This window comes from Ostrinia nubilalis, chromosome 19 (assembly GCF_963855985.1).
Source record: "Ostrinia nubilalis chromosome 19, ilOstNubi1.1, whole genome shotgun sequence".
In the NCBI taxonomy this organism is placed as follows: domain Eukaryota; kingdom Metazoa; phylum Arthropoda; class Insecta; order Lepidoptera; family Crambidae; genus Ostrinia; species Ostrinia nubilalis.
This window is the reverse complement of record NC_087106.1, coordinates 4,209,362-4,225,081: the sequence shown is the minus strand read 5'-3', so window position 1 is coordinate 4,225,081 and position 15,720 is coordinate 4,209,362. Positions and strand designations below refer to the sequence as shown.

At 45.6% G+C, this 15,720-nt stretch overlaps 3 protein-coding genes across 4 annotated transcripts; 2 read left to right on the top strand and 1 right to left on the bottom strand.

Annotated features, from left to right (window-relative positions):
- The first annotated feature begins 1,752 nt into the window (after nucleotides 1-1,752).
- On the top strand, nucleotides 1,753-4,219 carry LOC135081074 (RNA-binding protein 41-like). Its single transcript, XM_063975796.1, has 5 exons — nucleotides 1,753-1,877; nucleotides 1,998-2,276; nucleotides 2,597-3,176; nucleotides 3,311-3,458; nucleotides 3,967-4,219. The coding sequence occupies exons 1-5, from the start codon at nucleotides 1,873-1,875 to the stop codon at nucleotides 4,083-4,085; spliced, it is 1,131 nt and encodes a 376-aa protein (XP_063831866.1). The 5' UTR covers nucleotides 1,753-1,872; the 3' UTR covers nucleotides 4,086-4,219.
- Nucleotides 4,220-4,311: 92 nt separating this feature from the next.
- LOC135081075 (protein spalt-accessory-like) lies at nucleotides 4,312-10,976 on the bottom strand. 2 transcript variants are annotated; one of them, XM_063975797.1, is made up of 3 exons: nucleotides 10,908-10,976; nucleotides 7,429-7,593; nucleotides 4,312-6,090 (listed from the first exon to the last, which is right to left on the bottom strand). In XM_063975797.1, exons 1-3 carry the CDS (start codon nucleotides 10,972-10,974, stop codon nucleotides 6,056-6,058), a joined length of 267 nt encoding a protein of 88 aa, XP_063831867.1. In that variant the 5' UTR covers nucleotides 10,975-10,976; the 3' UTR covers nucleotides 4,312-6,055. The 2 variants fall into 2 exon arrangements, 1 of the variants encoding a protein (XP_063831867.1); XR_010259121.1 differs by lacking the exons at nucleotides 7,429-7,593; nucleotides 10,908-10,976 and adding an exon at nucleotides 7,221-7,418.
- A 1,607-nt stretch (nucleotides 10,977-12,583) lies between these two features.
- Nucleotides 12,584-15,680, top strand: LOC135081386 (fibroin heavy chain-like). Its single transcript, XM_063976106.1, has 7 exons — nucleotides 12,584-12,821; nucleotides 12,999-13,247; nucleotides 13,425-13,673; nucleotides 13,993-14,241; nucleotides 14,419-14,667; nucleotides 14,845-15,093; nucleotides 15,271-15,680. The coding sequence occupies exons 1-7, from the start codon at nucleotides 12,584-12,586 to the stop codon at nucleotides 15,678-15,680; spliced, it is 1,893 nt and encodes a 630-aa protein (XP_063832176.1).
- Nucleotides 15,681-15,720: the final 40 nt, after the last annotated feature.

The following is a 15,720-nucleotide window of genomic DNA, read 5'->3' as shown; positions in this document are numbered from 1 at the left end:
CTATGTATCAAGAGTTGTCTGACTTTCTGCTTACAGTCTAATTTTTTAGAAATCAGCAGAAATGTCATCAAAAATGGCCAACTGACATAAAAATATTTTTAGTCTGTGAACTAGTGATGCGACAAAACCTCTCGTTAATCGCGAAGTGAAATTATTGTAGTACTTGCGTATCATCGCCGGGTGATCGTCAAAATACTAAAAATTACGCATTGAAGCCATTAGAAAGAATAATAATAATAATAAAAATATACAACAAAGTCGCAACATTGAATGTGAACTGATTATGAAATTTTCGAGAACAGGAAACAAACTGTATGCACAGATGCATTTAAACGAAATTATTTTACTTTTTAATGCATAATAAAATAATTTCGTTTTAATAAAACCGACTAAAAATTAAACTGACTCCGAAAAAGTATACACTAAAAGTAGAAAAATAATTTTACGTTACCTCCAATATTGTCGAAGTTATCGCTGGAAAACTAAACAAAGTATCGTATATTTTTTATTTAAAATTAATTAGTAATCGGAGTAAGTGAATACTTAAAATAATATCGATTAAATTTACAGATTATTGTCTATGACTCACAGGTTACAGCACTGATGTGTCAGCAACGTCAGCAACAAGTCATAGACAATATGGAGATAACACATGATTTTAAACGTCAAGTCAATTTGACAAGTCTCACAAATTTTCATCGTCCACCACAGATATGGATAGATGCAGCATGTGACAAAATTTATATGAAGCCGAGCGTGCCTCTTTTTAAACGTCATTAGTGTCATTTTAGCGAATTTTAGTGATTGCCGCAACGTAAAAATAATCGTATCATCGTACTGCATTCGCAAAGTCATCGAAAGATATCGTGTGACTCGATTCAATAATTAATTAATTCCGATCAAACTGATAATTTGTAAAATAAAAAACCAAAAACATCTTTATTTACCTTTTTAAATAAAATAATTCTTACAAATCGTCAAATCTCGTTATTTTTTTTTATTTTTTTTACCCTACCAGCGTTTCAAGATAAAAATTTGTCAAGTGCATGAATACATGGATTACTGTGTGTCTTATTGTTATGAGTAAGTACGGTTCCTTGGGATCGGTATGAGTGCACCACATACAGGGACCATGGTTTTAACTCATAAGAGTACATCGCAGGATATGTATTAAAAACAATGCTACTTTATACTTCTTCTACTGCTACTTTATTCTAATTAATTATTTGTTACTTGTACTGTTAATTACAATTCTCAATCCGTAAATAATTTCTTCTTTCTACCGTGTTCGTACTACTGTCCTCGTAAAATCATCGTACGCGATTGTTGTAATCGGATTACATGAACATCACTCGACCATGTATGTCCATTTGGACATATCGGAATGGCACGCTTTGACGATCAACTTGCTGTATCTACTCTAATCCATATCTGTGTCGTCCACGTATTTTGCTAAAATAATTTGTTTCAAAGATTGATTTCAAACTTATATAAACGTAAAAATAAAGTTGGTTTCATGGGCTTGTTAAATAATGTGTATGATATTATGAACACGTAAGTGATTATGGTGTAATTGTGTATGAAAGTGTTTGTTTACATCTCTGCTGGATTCTAAAAAATCAAGGTATAAGTTAAAATTGGGATCAACTCCACAGATTAGAGAGTATGATCAACTCGACCTATAAAGATTTTGGCTTAAACGATGAGACCCAAAGCCGTAAAACTTGCAAAAAAAAATGATAGAATATAAAAATAATAGTTGACATTTTCTATTTTGTGATTTTGTGTGTGGTTTGTATTGAAAAATATTTTTCCCATTTCCTTTGAAGAATAATGAAATAAGGCTTTCATCCACTGATTTAATTGTTAAAGATGTGGTGAGTAATCCATTAATTACCTACATTATATCATTCGTCAACCTATCTCTTTAACTGAAGCGAAAGAAGAAACTAATGTAATTTCAGGATCTACTTTTTATCTTGTTTTGGCTTTTCCAGCTCCGAATCGGTGCCAAAAGAATTTGAAAAGACAGCTGAAGTGCTACCGCTGTCCACATATGGACTTGCAACGGTGGAAGACTTCCGTAGGGCGGAAGCAGATAAGCAACACTTGGAATGGTTGAAGAAGGCTGGTCTATCAAATGAGGAGTTGAAGCTGTACCAGGAAAATGAAGCAGGGCTTCTGGAACAGCGTAAGAAGATTGAGGCCAGTGTTCTAAAGGGCAAGCTCGAAACATTATACAACAAAATAAATAATCATCAATCTACTCCTGGATGGTAAAGTATAATGTATATTATTTGTTTGTGAAGTTGTGATCTGATGAATGATTGTGCTGTAGTGTTTTTGGTATAAAATAATTACTATCTTTTTCAAACGTAAATAAGTATTTGTTATGTTTTAAATTGATAAAATCAATTTTTCAATTTGGAGAAACATTTAACTTATTTAGGCTAAGTTGCACCACATAACTAACTGTACGTATAACGATAACCTGTGCTTTTTGTATGGAGTTAGGCAGATTTTTTGTAAGATGGTGCATCCCAGGCTTAGAGTACTTGCATAGTAAAAATAAATAATGATAATGTCCAAATTTCAGTTCAAAAGCAAGGATAGAACCTGCATCTACTAAACCAAAGAAAATGGATAATCCGTCTCAGAAACAGCTAAATTTTTACCCGGAAGGTCACCCCATGAATGAGCTAAAAGAGTTAGAAGAGAGCTTATTTGGCCACTTGAAAGAAGACACATTTTCACTATCCCAAAGAAGAAAAATCATGAGACGATTAGAGAGAAAAAAAGAAAGGATACTGGCACAGGAACATCAAATTAACTTTGAGGATAATGCTATGATTGCGTCAGTGAATAAACCTGGGAGTTTATGGGATGTGAAAGAAGTTACTGCTAGACCAAAAGTTGCGGAACAGATTGCTCCGGTAGAACAGAAATGTCTCATAGGCCCGAGGGTCCCTACCATGTATACGATAAGAGATAACAAAATTATGAGATTAGAGCCTATCAACAGAGAGCGCCACATAAACGATGAGTACCGAGCAGTAGACATCGTACTGCCTGTGAATCCTGCTGAGGAGCAATTGCTGGAAGGAACCAAAATGCCTCTTGATGACATTAAGAAAATTGACAGATTTAAAGACTATGAGCCAGGGATACCATCAAAGGTAATATAATATACTCCATTATTTGATGTTGTAACTTTGCATAAAAACAGTAATCAAATGCAATTATTATGTTCAAATTACTTTGCATGCTTCACATAGGGAATCCTTTGTTTCACATACTGTTTTGTTAACAGGTCTTGTATCTGAAGAACATTGCCCCAGGTGTGTCCCAAGAGCAGCTGTCATTACTGTTCAACCAGTTTGTGCTGGACAACGGAGGCCCCATCGATGTCAGGCTGATGGCTGGTCGCATGCGGGGGCAAGCGTTTGTGGCTTTTCAAAGTGAGTGTAGTTTAAATCCAAGAATACGTAGTTGCCGCATCTTGTTCGGCGTTGATTTAATAAGACTGATGACCTTACTAGCTTTGCACTCCATTATAGTACTTCATGGTAGATCATCATGAATATCTCCTTGATCCATTTTTGTGACTATTGTGTTGCCTTTTTATTATGCAGAAAGTACTGGATGAATTTTGATGAAACTATACTATTTTATAGCTTGATGTATCACTTAATTCAATGGGATTATAATTTATTTAAAATGTAGGCAGTGTTTGATGTCAGATTCTTTTCACACCACCTGAACTTAGCCTAGGCCTAGGCGCAGACCACTGACTTAGAGTTGGGCGATAGAGTTGGGCCCGATTCTAATTTGTATGAAGAATCATGCGCACTTTCATACTGATCAACAGCAAGACCCAAATATCGACCAACTAAAAGTCGTCGGTCTGCGCCTAGGCTAAAGAAAAACGAAGTGATTTCTATAAATGCCATTTATTTCATTTATCAGGCGAGGACGTAGCCATCCAGGCTCTAGACGAGGTGAACGGCACGATCCTGAGCGGTCGCCCCGTCATCGTCCAGTTCGGCCGCAACAGCAACCGCGTTCAACCCGAAGACAACAATTAGGCTACTATCGGTACAAAATATCAATATTCAACTTTATCCATTATACATAGATATTTAACTTATTTATTTATTAACCTTACAATCTGTAAATAACATGTATACCTTATTAATATATTCCATTCTACAATCTAAAAGTTGTTTTTTATCCACATCTTTCCTGAATACAAAATTTACATACTTGCTCTTATAATGTAATAAAAAAGATTACTGCAATTCATGAATGGTTATTGCTCTAAAATTTAGAGTCTAAATAACTAACTGTAAATAATTAAAAATCTAAAGCCTGGTCTGTGAGCACGTAGGATTTTGTCCAATGACCCCACACACACCGCACACTCACTGCGGGCGCCCGTCGCACAGTCGCGACAGCAATATAATTACGCGCGAGCGATAAGGATGGGTAGCTTGGGGTCATTGGACAAAATTCTACATGCTCGCAGACCAGACTATACACAGTATGGAAATTGTCTGAAATCTTACAAACTATTATATTATTATAGCTAAAGTGTCCATGATACTTTGAAATCCACTCACAGATCCTAATAACACCAAGCCCAGGGATGTCATAGCCAAATCTCTAATAGTTACCTAATATACTAAACAATTGTGCAGAGACTAGATTTGATTTGCTACCCGCCAGTCAAAATAGAAAAATATGGATTGACCTGACTAAACAATTTGATAATCGACTTGACTAAATTCAGCGGGAGGCGGAAAGAGTCACAAGACTAAGTGTGGTTCATGCTTAGGGTCTGTTTTTGAATTGAGATTTTTGGCTTGAGCGTCCTCATCTTGAAGGATGAATTTAGTATGAAAAGTACATACTCGATTAAAAGATCAGCACGGAACCGGGTCTTAGACAAAACTAGTCTTCTGCGAGCTCCAATCTTAACAGCGTCAAATAGTACTTGACACCCAAAGTGGACAAAAAATTGAGAACACAGCCTTCCAATCGCAACAAAGACGTGTTGCGAACTTTTTGGCAACTTTGGGTGTCACGAACTATTTGGCGCTGACTGTACCACAGCTGCTCTATTCGCTTCGACGAAGTACTGTAGTTAGCTGGGTCCGGGTAGTATAGTCGCTTCGTATTCAATTTCGGAACGCTTCAACCGACAATAATCGAAAAGCGGGCGAGGCGAAGTTTCTCGAAGGGCGTGTCTACACTATCTTACATCGGTCAACTTAGCGAGTAGTGTAACTGAGGTCTATAAAGGCTGATTTACACGTACTAAGTAATACTTAACTAAATTTTAACTTAATTATAAGTGATCAAATTGCTCGTAACTAAATTTTAACTTAATTCCAAACGTCTTCTTCTTTTATTTTGGCAACGACTTGGTTTTTAGAACCATGATTTCGCTAATGTCACGTAAACAGCTTTGACAAAGTTACAGGGTTTATATGTTTACTATGAAACTGCTTGTCAAAACGTGTCAAGTGACAAGCCCCGCCCATCAACTTGACAGAAAAATCAAGTTAAAATTTAGTTACCTACTTGTCTACTTAATACGTGTAAATCAGCCTTTAGTACAGGGATGGCGAACCAATGGCACGCGTGCCATCGATGGCACGCGCCACAATATTGAGGGCACGCCACCAATCACAAAATTCACTATAAAATAAAATAGTAAATAAGTCGTCCGTTAGTGCCACTGTAAAGTAAGGCTGTGGTAAGGCCTTGTCACTCGCCAGTGGCGCCACTTGTACTATACTCCTCATTGATAGCATTAGGTGTTATTTGATGGCACGTCTATGACTACATCAAACATTTTTTTCTGAAAAGTGGCACGTTGAGACATAAAGGTTCGCCATCCCTGCTTTAGTAGTAACTAGGTAGAGTTTAGAGTTTTGACTATAACGCGTCCAGTACACCCTACAGGCGGTATAGGCGAGTGTAAGAAGGCTGCTCACTGGGCGTCCTTCGAAGAGGACTTGCGCCGTCGCTTGACGACGCGTTTGGGTGACAATCATTCGGCCTCCTTCTTGGCTGGTGGCTCATCCTCTGCAACAAACAAATGGGCGTGTTAGAGCTTGTTCTGTAGTATTTGACAAGCATACAATTTAAATTTTGCTGTGTTTTGTACCTTAGAATCTAAGTTCTATTTCTTTTGCTGTATTTTCTACCTTAAAATCAAGTTCTATTTCTTCTATAGTGGGTTGTTGTAACAACCAAGGTCATAACCCTAGGTTAGATCGAGTCGTAAGGCAGGTATGACAAGAAACAGATTTCTTACACGGACGAGGACAATCAGGTTGATTCAAGCCTGCTACGTTCTAGACAAACGGGAAACAAATACACAAAGTAGTTTTAATAGTTTAAATAGAAAATCGGTTACTCTATCGATTGTTACCAACAGGTAACCTAATCTTAGAAACCTTACATTATCTTGAATAGGATTCGCAGAAAGTGTCTTATTTTCCTCAACATTTAACCGATCAAGTAAAACACTAGAGATTAGTAATTCAAGTATCAAGATTAAGTGCGCAGTGTCAGCAGTGGTTACGGTGCTGCAGGCTGTCGTAGTATTATTTCATCATCATATTATTACTTAAGTAATTACACGCTTTACATTAGTAGTCAAGTATCAAGATAATTAGTAATTCAGTACAAGACAAAGTGCGCAGTGTCAGCAGTGGTTACGGTACGGTACTGTATGCTCACGTTTGGGCGTAAATTATATCGTCATCAAATTAATTAAATTAGACATTAGTAATTCAGTATCAAGTATCAAGACAAAGTGCGCAGTGTCAGCAGTGACAGAGTAAATACAAATGAGTAGGTCATCTTCATAGAAACGCACGGGCGCGGTTTGTATGTGAGCGCGCCAACACGTATGCGGCGCGCACGCACACACTGACAAAATTTAGCGGGGATTCAGTCGTGGTTGCGCCGAAATTTGTCATGCGTGCGCGCCGCATACGTGTTGGCGCGCTCACATACAAACCGCGCTCGGTGCGTTTCTATGAAGATGACCTACTCATTTGTATTTACTCTGGCAGTGGTTGCGGTACGGTACGGTATGCTCACGTTTGTTCTCGTGGTGCGGGTGGTGCGGATGGTGCGGCAGATGGTGCGGCAGGATCAAGATCATGCGTGCGGTGTAGGCTCTGGGTACGGTACGGTATGCTCACGTTTGGTCTCGTGGTGCGGGTGGTGCGGATGGTGCGGCAGATGGTGCGGCAGGATCAAGATCATGCGTGCGGTGTAGGCTCTGGGTACGGTACGGTATGCTCACGTTTGGTCTCGTGGTGCGGGTGGTGCGGATGGTGCGGCAGATGGTGCGGCAGGATCAAGATCATGCGTGCGGTGTAGGCTCTGGGTACGGTACGGTATGCTCACGTTTGGTCTCGTGGTGCGGGTGGTGCGGATGGTGCGGCAGATGGTGCGGCAGGTAGTGGTCGGGCGCGGGCGCGGCGGCGTAGTACGCGTGCGGCGGCCCGTAGCCGGCGGGGAAGCCGGCGTAGCCGCCGTAGTAGCGCCCGCCGTACGCGCCGCCGTAACCGCCTGCGGTTGGTGCAGTTTTAGTAAGTTGATGGGATCCCCTTCCATTCGCATAATGATTTTACTAATATAATTTAGCGAATTTTTTTTGGCATAAAATTATTTTGCCGTTATTATGGTATGTATTTATCGTTTGTTAGTCGTATACCTCGAAATCAAAAAATCCTTGTAGCTTTTCACCTACATATTCGCATTTCGCCGCGATATCAAAATTTCTGAATTTTTTTTTTTTTTTTAAATATACAGGGTGTCCCGTAATGTAACGTCAAGCCGGAACTGGGTGTTGAGGCAAGTTGTGCTGGTTATCAGAAAAATATAAAAAAAAATCTATGTGGCATATTTTAAAAATAATAGGCATTTAAAAAAAATAAAAAAATTCTACTCCAGGTGACGGTCCTTTTGCTCGTATTGCCACAAATCTACATTTTTTCCAAATTTTTTTTTTGTTATGTAACCCTGAATAATGCTTCTCTAAATTGTTATCAAAATTACAAAACCAGCTGCTCCAGCTTGGATGAAAAAAATACATTATTCTCGAAAAAAAATTCAAAATAAAAATTTTGCCTAGTTTAAACTGACTGTACTGAAAAAAAAATGTACTACGCGAGTGTGGCAAGTGACGTCATAATTTGGCGCATTTAGTAAGGATTCCAAAATGGTATAACACTTGGTAAATTTTTGCTGTAATTGTCGACAATTTTTGGTTTTTTGGAAATAGTCCCGTTTTTAACTTTGTTTACCTTGGTTAAAAATTATTATTCTAATGTGCCCAAAATTCAAGTTTCTGTGACTGACTACCGTACAGTCAGTCACAGAAACTTTTGTCACCATGACAGTAATTAGTAGGTGACATACTGTGACAAAAGTCACCCGTGCGCGCGCGCCTTTACTACCTGCTCTGCCTGCACTTGTACTTGGTAACAGGGATAATAAGGATATGAAGTTTCGGTTATGGATACGGTTACGGATATTAGAATAATATTATACCGGTTTCGGTTACGGTCACGGATATGAAATCATTTCAGATTATCCGAAAGTCTCGGATAATTTCGGTTACGGAATTATTAGAATTTCAAAAATGTAGGTATAATACAAATAGCAAGATGCTGCGTGAGCGTGACCCACATAGCTACTTTATGTACCAACTAAGACGACACCTATGTATGATAAAGGTAAAACAGACTGGCATATTAGATGGTGCCAGCGAATGCCAGACAAGTTGGTAACAAATATTAAGATTTAAGGTACAATTCCAAGACGGGCCGCAGACCGCAAAATGCAACCGCAAACTGCAAAACTATGAAATCGGCAGCGCGGCATTGCAGCTGCGGCGTGTATACTGCAAATTTCATAGAGTTTTGCAGTTTGGCCTTTATCCGAAACTATCCGTAACTTTTGAATCAGTTTCGGTTACGGTTATGGACATTTTTTTATTTCGGATATCCGATAGTTTCGGTTACGGTTTCGGATATCCATAACATCCCTGCTTGGTAAGATGGCCCTCTCCGTCCCGCTCATACCTTTTAAAATGGCTTCTCCACCTCACTTAAGCCAGAAACTTAAATTTTGGGCACATTAGAATAATATTTTTAACCAAGGTAGATAAAGTTAAAAACGGGATTATTTCCAATAAACAAAAATTGTCGACAATTACAGCAAGATTTTACAAAGTGTTATACCATTTTGGAATCCTTACTAAATGCGCCAAATTATGACGTCACTTGCCACACTCGCGTAGTACAATTTTTTTCAGTACAGTCAGTTTAAACTAGGCAAAATTTTTGTTTTGATATTTTTTTTTGGGAATAATTAATTTTTTTCATCCAAGTTGGAGCAGCTGGTTTTGTAATTTTGATAACAATTTAGAGAAGCATTATTCAGGGTTACATAACAAAAAAAAAATTTTGGAAAAAGTGAAGATTTGTGGCAACACGAGTAAAAGGACCGTCACTTGGAGTAGAATTTTTGTATTTTTTTTAAATGCCTATTATTTTTAAAATATGCCACATAGATTTTTTTTTATATTTTTCTGATAACCAGCACAACTTGCCTCAACACCCAGTTCCGGCTTGACGTTACATTACGGGACACCCTGTATATGCTAGTAACAAAATATACTAGGTAGCGATATTACACGCTACAACAAAAAACGCTATCACGGTGAAATGCGAATAGGTGAAAAGCTACAAGGATTTTTTGATTTCGAGGTATACGACTAACAAACGGTATTTATTATGCGTAATTACATTATGCCAAGATGTGGTTAAAAATGTTATGCAAATGGATAGGGAACCTAAAATACGGCCAACGAGAAGCGATACCAAATGTAAACAAACCCAATGTCATGGTCATTTGGAATAGCAGGGGTTTGACTTTGACATGTTTTGGCGGGAGAACGAGACATTACGACAAATACACAAGATGGGAAGAGACAGAATAGATTGTCAGTTCGACAGTCGAATCGACCTTTAGTATCGATGCTAGTTGGCCGTACTTTAAGTTGATAACAAGATAACATCTCATTATACAATTTTAGGCAGGGTTGCACTGTCTTACTTCATAACTTTATGCTTCAAACTTCATACAAAAAATACCTGTTATGGTAATAATTATTACGGTTAAAGTAAGATAGTGCAACTCAGCCTTAGATTCCATAATATTGTGTATGTGATAGTTAATTTGGTGCAGCCCTGTGGGGTTACTGCGAAAAACGTTATCCGAAGTTTCGAATATTGCCATTTGCCATCCCTCTCACGCAAAGCGAAATGCCATGAGCGACGGTGACAGAGAGACCCGAAACTACGTAAATAGCGTTTCGGAGTAACTCTACTGTTGTCCGCCTGTCTCTTATATTCCAAGTAAGTGATTGGCAAACCCTTAACTGTTATTAAATAAATAACCAATTTTAAGTGCATAATTCAACAAATTTCGTTGAACAGTTGACTTGTTTGAGTGGTTTAGTTTAGTGATAAAGGCATAAAATCATTGAATTTCAAACGTGCAATAAACTCGATAATTTCAGTTAATACCCATCAATCATTGCCAGTTTAGTGATTAGTTTGCAGATAGCAGCAAATAAATGAGGGCTATCGTTTTAGCGCTCACCAGTTGGCGCCACTGTAGAGTAAGGTCCTGTCACTTGCTAGTAGCGAAGACAGTGGCACCAAACTGGTGAGCGCTAAAGTGGTAGGAGGACTATCGCAATTGCACTTATCAAGATGGCGCCACTGTAGAGTAAGGTCCTGTCAATCGCCAGGGGTGCCAACTGTTAAGTATAAAAACGATAGCCCTCATTGAATATCTGAATTCTAACATACCTGGTGGCGGGGGCGGAGCGCCGTGCGGGGGCCCGGGGTGCGCCGGCGCGTTGGGGTTCGGCGGCATCATCATCGCTGCGGGTAGGCCGAGCATTAACACAGGGTGAACGATAAGTGATCTCACTCGATTATAAAGCAGAGTAGAAGCAATAAAGGACTTTATTTATTTATTTCTTATTTGTAAACTAATACAACATGAAAAACTGGTTACTGATCCTGAAAGTGGTTCACGAGCTCTATCAAACAGTATCAATTATAGGATTTATAGGTTACAGAATAAACTGGATCTATTAGAATGTTTAATGTTTCTAACATCCATACTTGAAGGACGCAACTTCGTACGGAACGGTCGCCTTTTAGTCAAATTACGCAAGATATTAGCGCGGCGAGCGTATACTACATACAAATCTTTACTTTTGTTGATCAACTATCGCTGTGCGACTTATACTGCTGTGCTAGCGATATTTTCAGTGAATCCAATTTTTGATATTAAAACGTCTGTCAGCTCATTTGAAAGAGCTCATCACGCTAATTCTTAATTAATATTTAACTCGGTTTGTGAAAGACACGGCAACTTCATCATCATTTCAGCCATAGGACGTCCACTGCTGAACATAGGCCTCCCCCAATGCTTTCCATGTTGATAGATTGGTGGCGGCCTGCGTCCAGCGCTTCCCTGCTACCTTTATGATGTCGTCGGTTCACCTTGTGGGTGGACGTCCCACGCTGCGTTTTCCGGTACGAGGCCTCAATTCCAGAACCTTGCTGCCCCATCGGCCATCAGTTCTGGAGAGGGCTATGCTCGGTGTTTCTTTACGAGATCGAATCAGAAATGAGGAGATCGGTAAACGAACTAAAGTCGCTGACATAGCCCGACGGATTAGCAAGCTGAAGTGGCAATGGGCAGGGCACATAGTACGCAGAACTGACGGCCGATGGGACACGGTAACTTGGTTTTGTCAAAATTGGAGTTACTGCTGTTATTGCTAGCACGGCATTATACTAATAGATACCTTATCAAAGTAAATAATAACTTACGGTGGTGCGGCGGCGAGGTGATATGTGGCGGGTGCGGCGGATGCGCCGGCGCGGGCGGCGCCTCCTTACCCTCCGGCTTGTCCGACTTGCTCTCCTCTTTGACGACTCCTGGCGTATACAACATTTGTTTACAATTTAGAATTTAGATGGATAACACAATTTTTATAAAGGATAATTAACTATAGTACATCTTAAGGTGAGTATAGACTTGAGCATTTTATCGAGCATTTCTATGTAATGTAACGTTCTTATAAGTGTTCACCCTTTCACGAACCAAACGTAGAGCGCGCTCGCCGTTTTGTAACAACTTATTGTACAAATCAACGACCGTATTGGTGTAACATTTCGTCGAGCCTTTGGACGAGCACGGGCAATGCACATTTCAGTAAAGAGTGAAGTGGGCTCGGACTGTAGAGCGGTGGACGTGCTACCCAACATGTTCCTTGTGACATGGGAACAGAGCTCACCTTCCTGCGGCGGCTCGAGCTCGGGCTGTAGCTAGATGGGCGTGCAAGCCATGTTGTGCCTTATTATAGCGTGGGAACAGAACTTACTTTCCTGCGGCGGCTCGGGCTCGGGCTCGGGCTCGGTGGTGGACACGCGTCCACTAGTGTCGCGTGCAAGCAGCCTTGTGCCTTATGGCGCGGGAACAGAGCTCACCTTCCTGCGGCTCGGGCTCGGGCTTGGGGTCGGGCTGCAGCTCGGTGGTGGAGCCGTCGGGCTCGGGCTCGCTGGTGGCCACGCGTCCACTAGTGTCGCGTGCAAGCAGCCTTGTGCCTTATGGCGCGGGAACAGAGCTCACCTTCCTGCGGCTCGGGCTCGGGCTTGGGGTCGGGCTGCAGCTCGGTGGTGGAGCCGTCGGGCTCGGGCTCGCTGGTGGCCACGCGTCCACTAGTGTCGCGTGCAAGCAGCCTTGTGCCTTATGGCGCGGGAACAGAGCTCACCTTCCTGCGGCTCGGGCTCGGGCTTGGGGTCGGGCTGCAGCTCGGTGGTGGAGCCGTCGGGCTCGGGCTCGCTGGTGGCCACGCGTCCACTAGTGTCGCGTGCAAGCAGCCTTGTGCCTTATGGCGCGGGAACAGAGCTCACCTTCCTGCGGCTCGGGCTCGGGCTTGGGGTCGGGCTGCAGCTCGGTGGTGGAGCCGTCGGGCTCGGGCTCGCTGGTGGCCACGCGTCCACTAGTGTCGCGTGCAAGCAGCCTTGTGCCTTATGGCGCGGGAACAGAGCTCACCTTCCTGCGGCTCGGGCTCGGGCTTGGGGTCGGGCTGCAGCTCGGTGGTGGAGCCGTCGGGCTCGGGCTCGCTGGTGGCCACGCGTCCACTAGTGTCGCGTGCAAGCAGCCTTGTGCCTTATGGCGCGGGAACAGAGCTCACCTTCCTGCGGCTCGGGCTCGGGCTTGGGGTCGGGCTGCAGCTCGGTGGTGGAGCCGTCGGGCTCGGGCTCGCTGGTGGCCACGCGTCCACTAGTGTCGCGTGCAAGCAGCCTTGTGCCTTATGGCGCGGGAACAGAGCTCACCTTCCTGCGGCTCGGGCTCGGGCTTGGGGTCGGGCTGCAGCTCGGTGGTGGAGCCGTCGGGCTCGGGCTCGCTGGTGGCCACGCGTCCACTAGTGTCGCGTGCAAGCAGCCTTGTGCCTTATGGCGCGGGAACAGAGCTCACCTTCCTGCGGCTCGGGCTCGGGCTTGGGGTCGGGCTGCAGCTCGGTGGTGGAGCCGTCGGGCTCGGGCTCGCTGGTGGCCACGCGTCCACTAGTGTCGCGTGCAAGCAGCCTTGTGCCTTATGGCGCGGGAACAGAGCTCACCTTCCTGCGGCTCGGGCTCGGGCTTGGGGTCGGGCTGCAGCTCGGTGGTGGAGCCGTCGGGCTCGGGCTCGCTGGTGGCCACGCGTCCACTAGTGTCGCGTGCAAGCAGCCTTGTGCCTTATGGCGCGGGAACAGAGCTCACCTTCCTGCGGCTCGGGCTCGGGCTTGGGGTCGGGCTGCAGCTCGGTGGTGGAGCCGTCGGGCTCGGGCTCGCTGGTGGCCACGCGTCCACTAGTGTCGCGTGCAAGCAGCCTTGTGCCTTATGGCGCGGGAACAGAGCTCACCTTCCTGCGGCTCGGGCTCGGGCTTGGGGTCGGGCTGCAGCTCGGTGGTGGAGCCGTCGGGCTCGGGCTCGCTGGTGGCCACGCGTCCACTAGTGTCGCGTGCAAGCAGCCTTGTGCCTTATGGCGCGGGAACAGAGCTCACCTTCCTGCGGCTCGGGCTCGGGCTTGGGGTCGGGCTGCAGCTCGGTGGTGGAGCCGTCGGGCTCGGGCTCGCTGGTGGCCACGCGTCCACTAGTGTCGCGTGCAAGCAGCCTTGTGCCTTATGGCGCGGGAACAGAGCTCACCTTCCTGCGGCTCGGGCTCGGGCTTGGGGTCGGGCTGCAGCTCGGTGGTGGAGCCGTCGGGCTCGGGCTCGCTGGTGGCCACGCGTCCACTAGTGTCGCGTGCAAGCAGCCTTGTGCCTTATGGCGCGGGAACAGAGCTCACCTTCCTGCGGCTCGGGCTCGGGCTTGGGGTCGGGCTGCAGCTCGGTGGTGGAGCCGTCGGGCTCGGGCTCGCTGGTGGCCACGCGTCCACTAGTGTCGCGTGCAAGCAGCCTTGTGCCTTATGGCGCGGGAACAGAGCTCACCTTCCTGCGGCTCGGGCTCGGGCTTGGGGTCGGGCTGCAGCTCGGTGGTGGAGCCGTCGGGCTCGGGCTCGCTGGTGGCCACGCGTCCACTAGTGTCGCGTGCAAGCAGCCTTGTGCCTTATGGCGCGGGAACAGAGCTCACCTTCCTGCGGCTCGGGCTCGGGCTTGGGGTCGGGCTGCAGCTCGGTGGTGGAGCCGTCGGGCTCGGGCTCGCTGGTGGCCACGCGTCCACTAGTGTCGCGTGCAAGCAGCCTTGTGCCTTATGGCGCGGGAACAGAGCTCACCTTCCTGCGGCTCGGGCTCGGGCTTGGGGTCGGGCTGCAGCTCGGTGGTGGAGCCGTCGGGCTCGGGCTCGCTGGTGGCCACGCGTCCACTAGTGTCGCGTGCAAGCAGCCTTGTGCCTTATGGCGCGGGAACAGAGCTCACCTTCCTGCGGCTCGGGCTCGGGCTTGGGGTCGGGCTGCAGCTCGGTGGTGGAGCCGTCGGGCTCGGGCTCGCTGGTGGCCACGCGTCCACTAGTGTCGCGTGCAAGCAGCCTTGTGCCTTATGGCGCGGGAACAGAGCTCACCTTCCTGCGGCTCGGGCTCGGGCTTGGGGTCGGGCTGCAGCTCGGTGGTGGAGCCGTCGGGCTCGGGCTCGCTGGTGGCCACGCGTCCACTAGTGTCGCGTGCAAGCAGCCTTGTGCCTTATGGCGCGGGAACAGAGCTCACCTTCCTGCGGCTCGGGCTCGGGCTTGGGGTCGGGCTGCAGCTCGGTGGTGGAGCCGTCGGGCTCGGGCTCGCTGGTGGCCACGCGTCCACTAGTGTCGCGTGCAAGCAGCCTTGTGCCTTATGGCGCGGGAACAGAGCTCACCTTCCTGCGGCTCGGGCTCGGGCTTGGGGTCGGGCTGCAGCTCGGTGGTGGAGCCGTCGGGCTCGGGCTCGCTGGTGGCCACGCGTCCACTAGTGTCGCGTGCAAGCAGCCTTGTGCCTTATGGCGCGGGAACAGAGCTCACCTTCCTGCGGCTCGGGCTCGGGCTTGGGGTCGGGCTGCAGCTCGGTGGTGGAGCCGTCGGGCTCGGGCTCGCTGGTGGCCACGCGTCCACTAGTGTCGCGTGCAAGCAGCCTTGTGCCTTATGGCGCGGGAAC

Excerpts from the sequence above, each read along its gene's own strand:
- LOC135081074 (XM_063975796.1), top strand. Across the intron at positions 2,277-2,596 it reads CATCAATCTACTCCTGGATG|TTCAAAAGCAAGGATAGAAC; the intron begins GTAAAGTATAAT and ends TCCAAATTTCAG. Across the intron at positions 3,177-3,310 it reads AGCCAGGGATACCATCAAAG|GTCTTGTATCTGAAGAACAT; the intron begins GTAATATAATAT and ends TTTTGTTAACAG.
- LOC135081075 (XM_063975797.1), bottom strand. The coding sequence starts at position 10,974 with ATGCCGCCGAACCCCAACGCGCCGGCGCACCCCGGGCCCCCGCACGGC. Across the intron at positions 7,594-10,907 it reads CGCTCCGCCCCCGCCACCAG|GCGGTTACGGCGGCGCGTAC; the intron begins GTATGTTAGAAT and ends CACCAACCGCAG. Across the intron at positions 6,091-7,428 it reads CCCGCACCACGAGACCAAAC|AGGATGAGCCACCAGCCAAG; the intron begins GTGAGCATACCG and ends TGTTTGTTGCAG.
- LOC135081386 (XM_063976106.1), top strand. The coding sequence starts at position 12,584 with ATGGCGCGGGAACAGAGCTCACCTTCCTGCGGCTCGGGCTCGGGCTTG. Across the intron at positions 13,674-13,992 it reads CGTCGGGCTCGGGCTCGCTG|CCTTGTGCCTTATGGCGCGG; the intron begins GTGGCCACGCGT and ends GCGTGCAAGCAG. Across the intron at positions 14,242-14,418 it reads CGTCGGGCTCGGGCTCGCTG|CCTTGTGCCTTATGGCGCGG; the intron begins GTGGCCACGCGT and ends GCGTGCAAGCAG.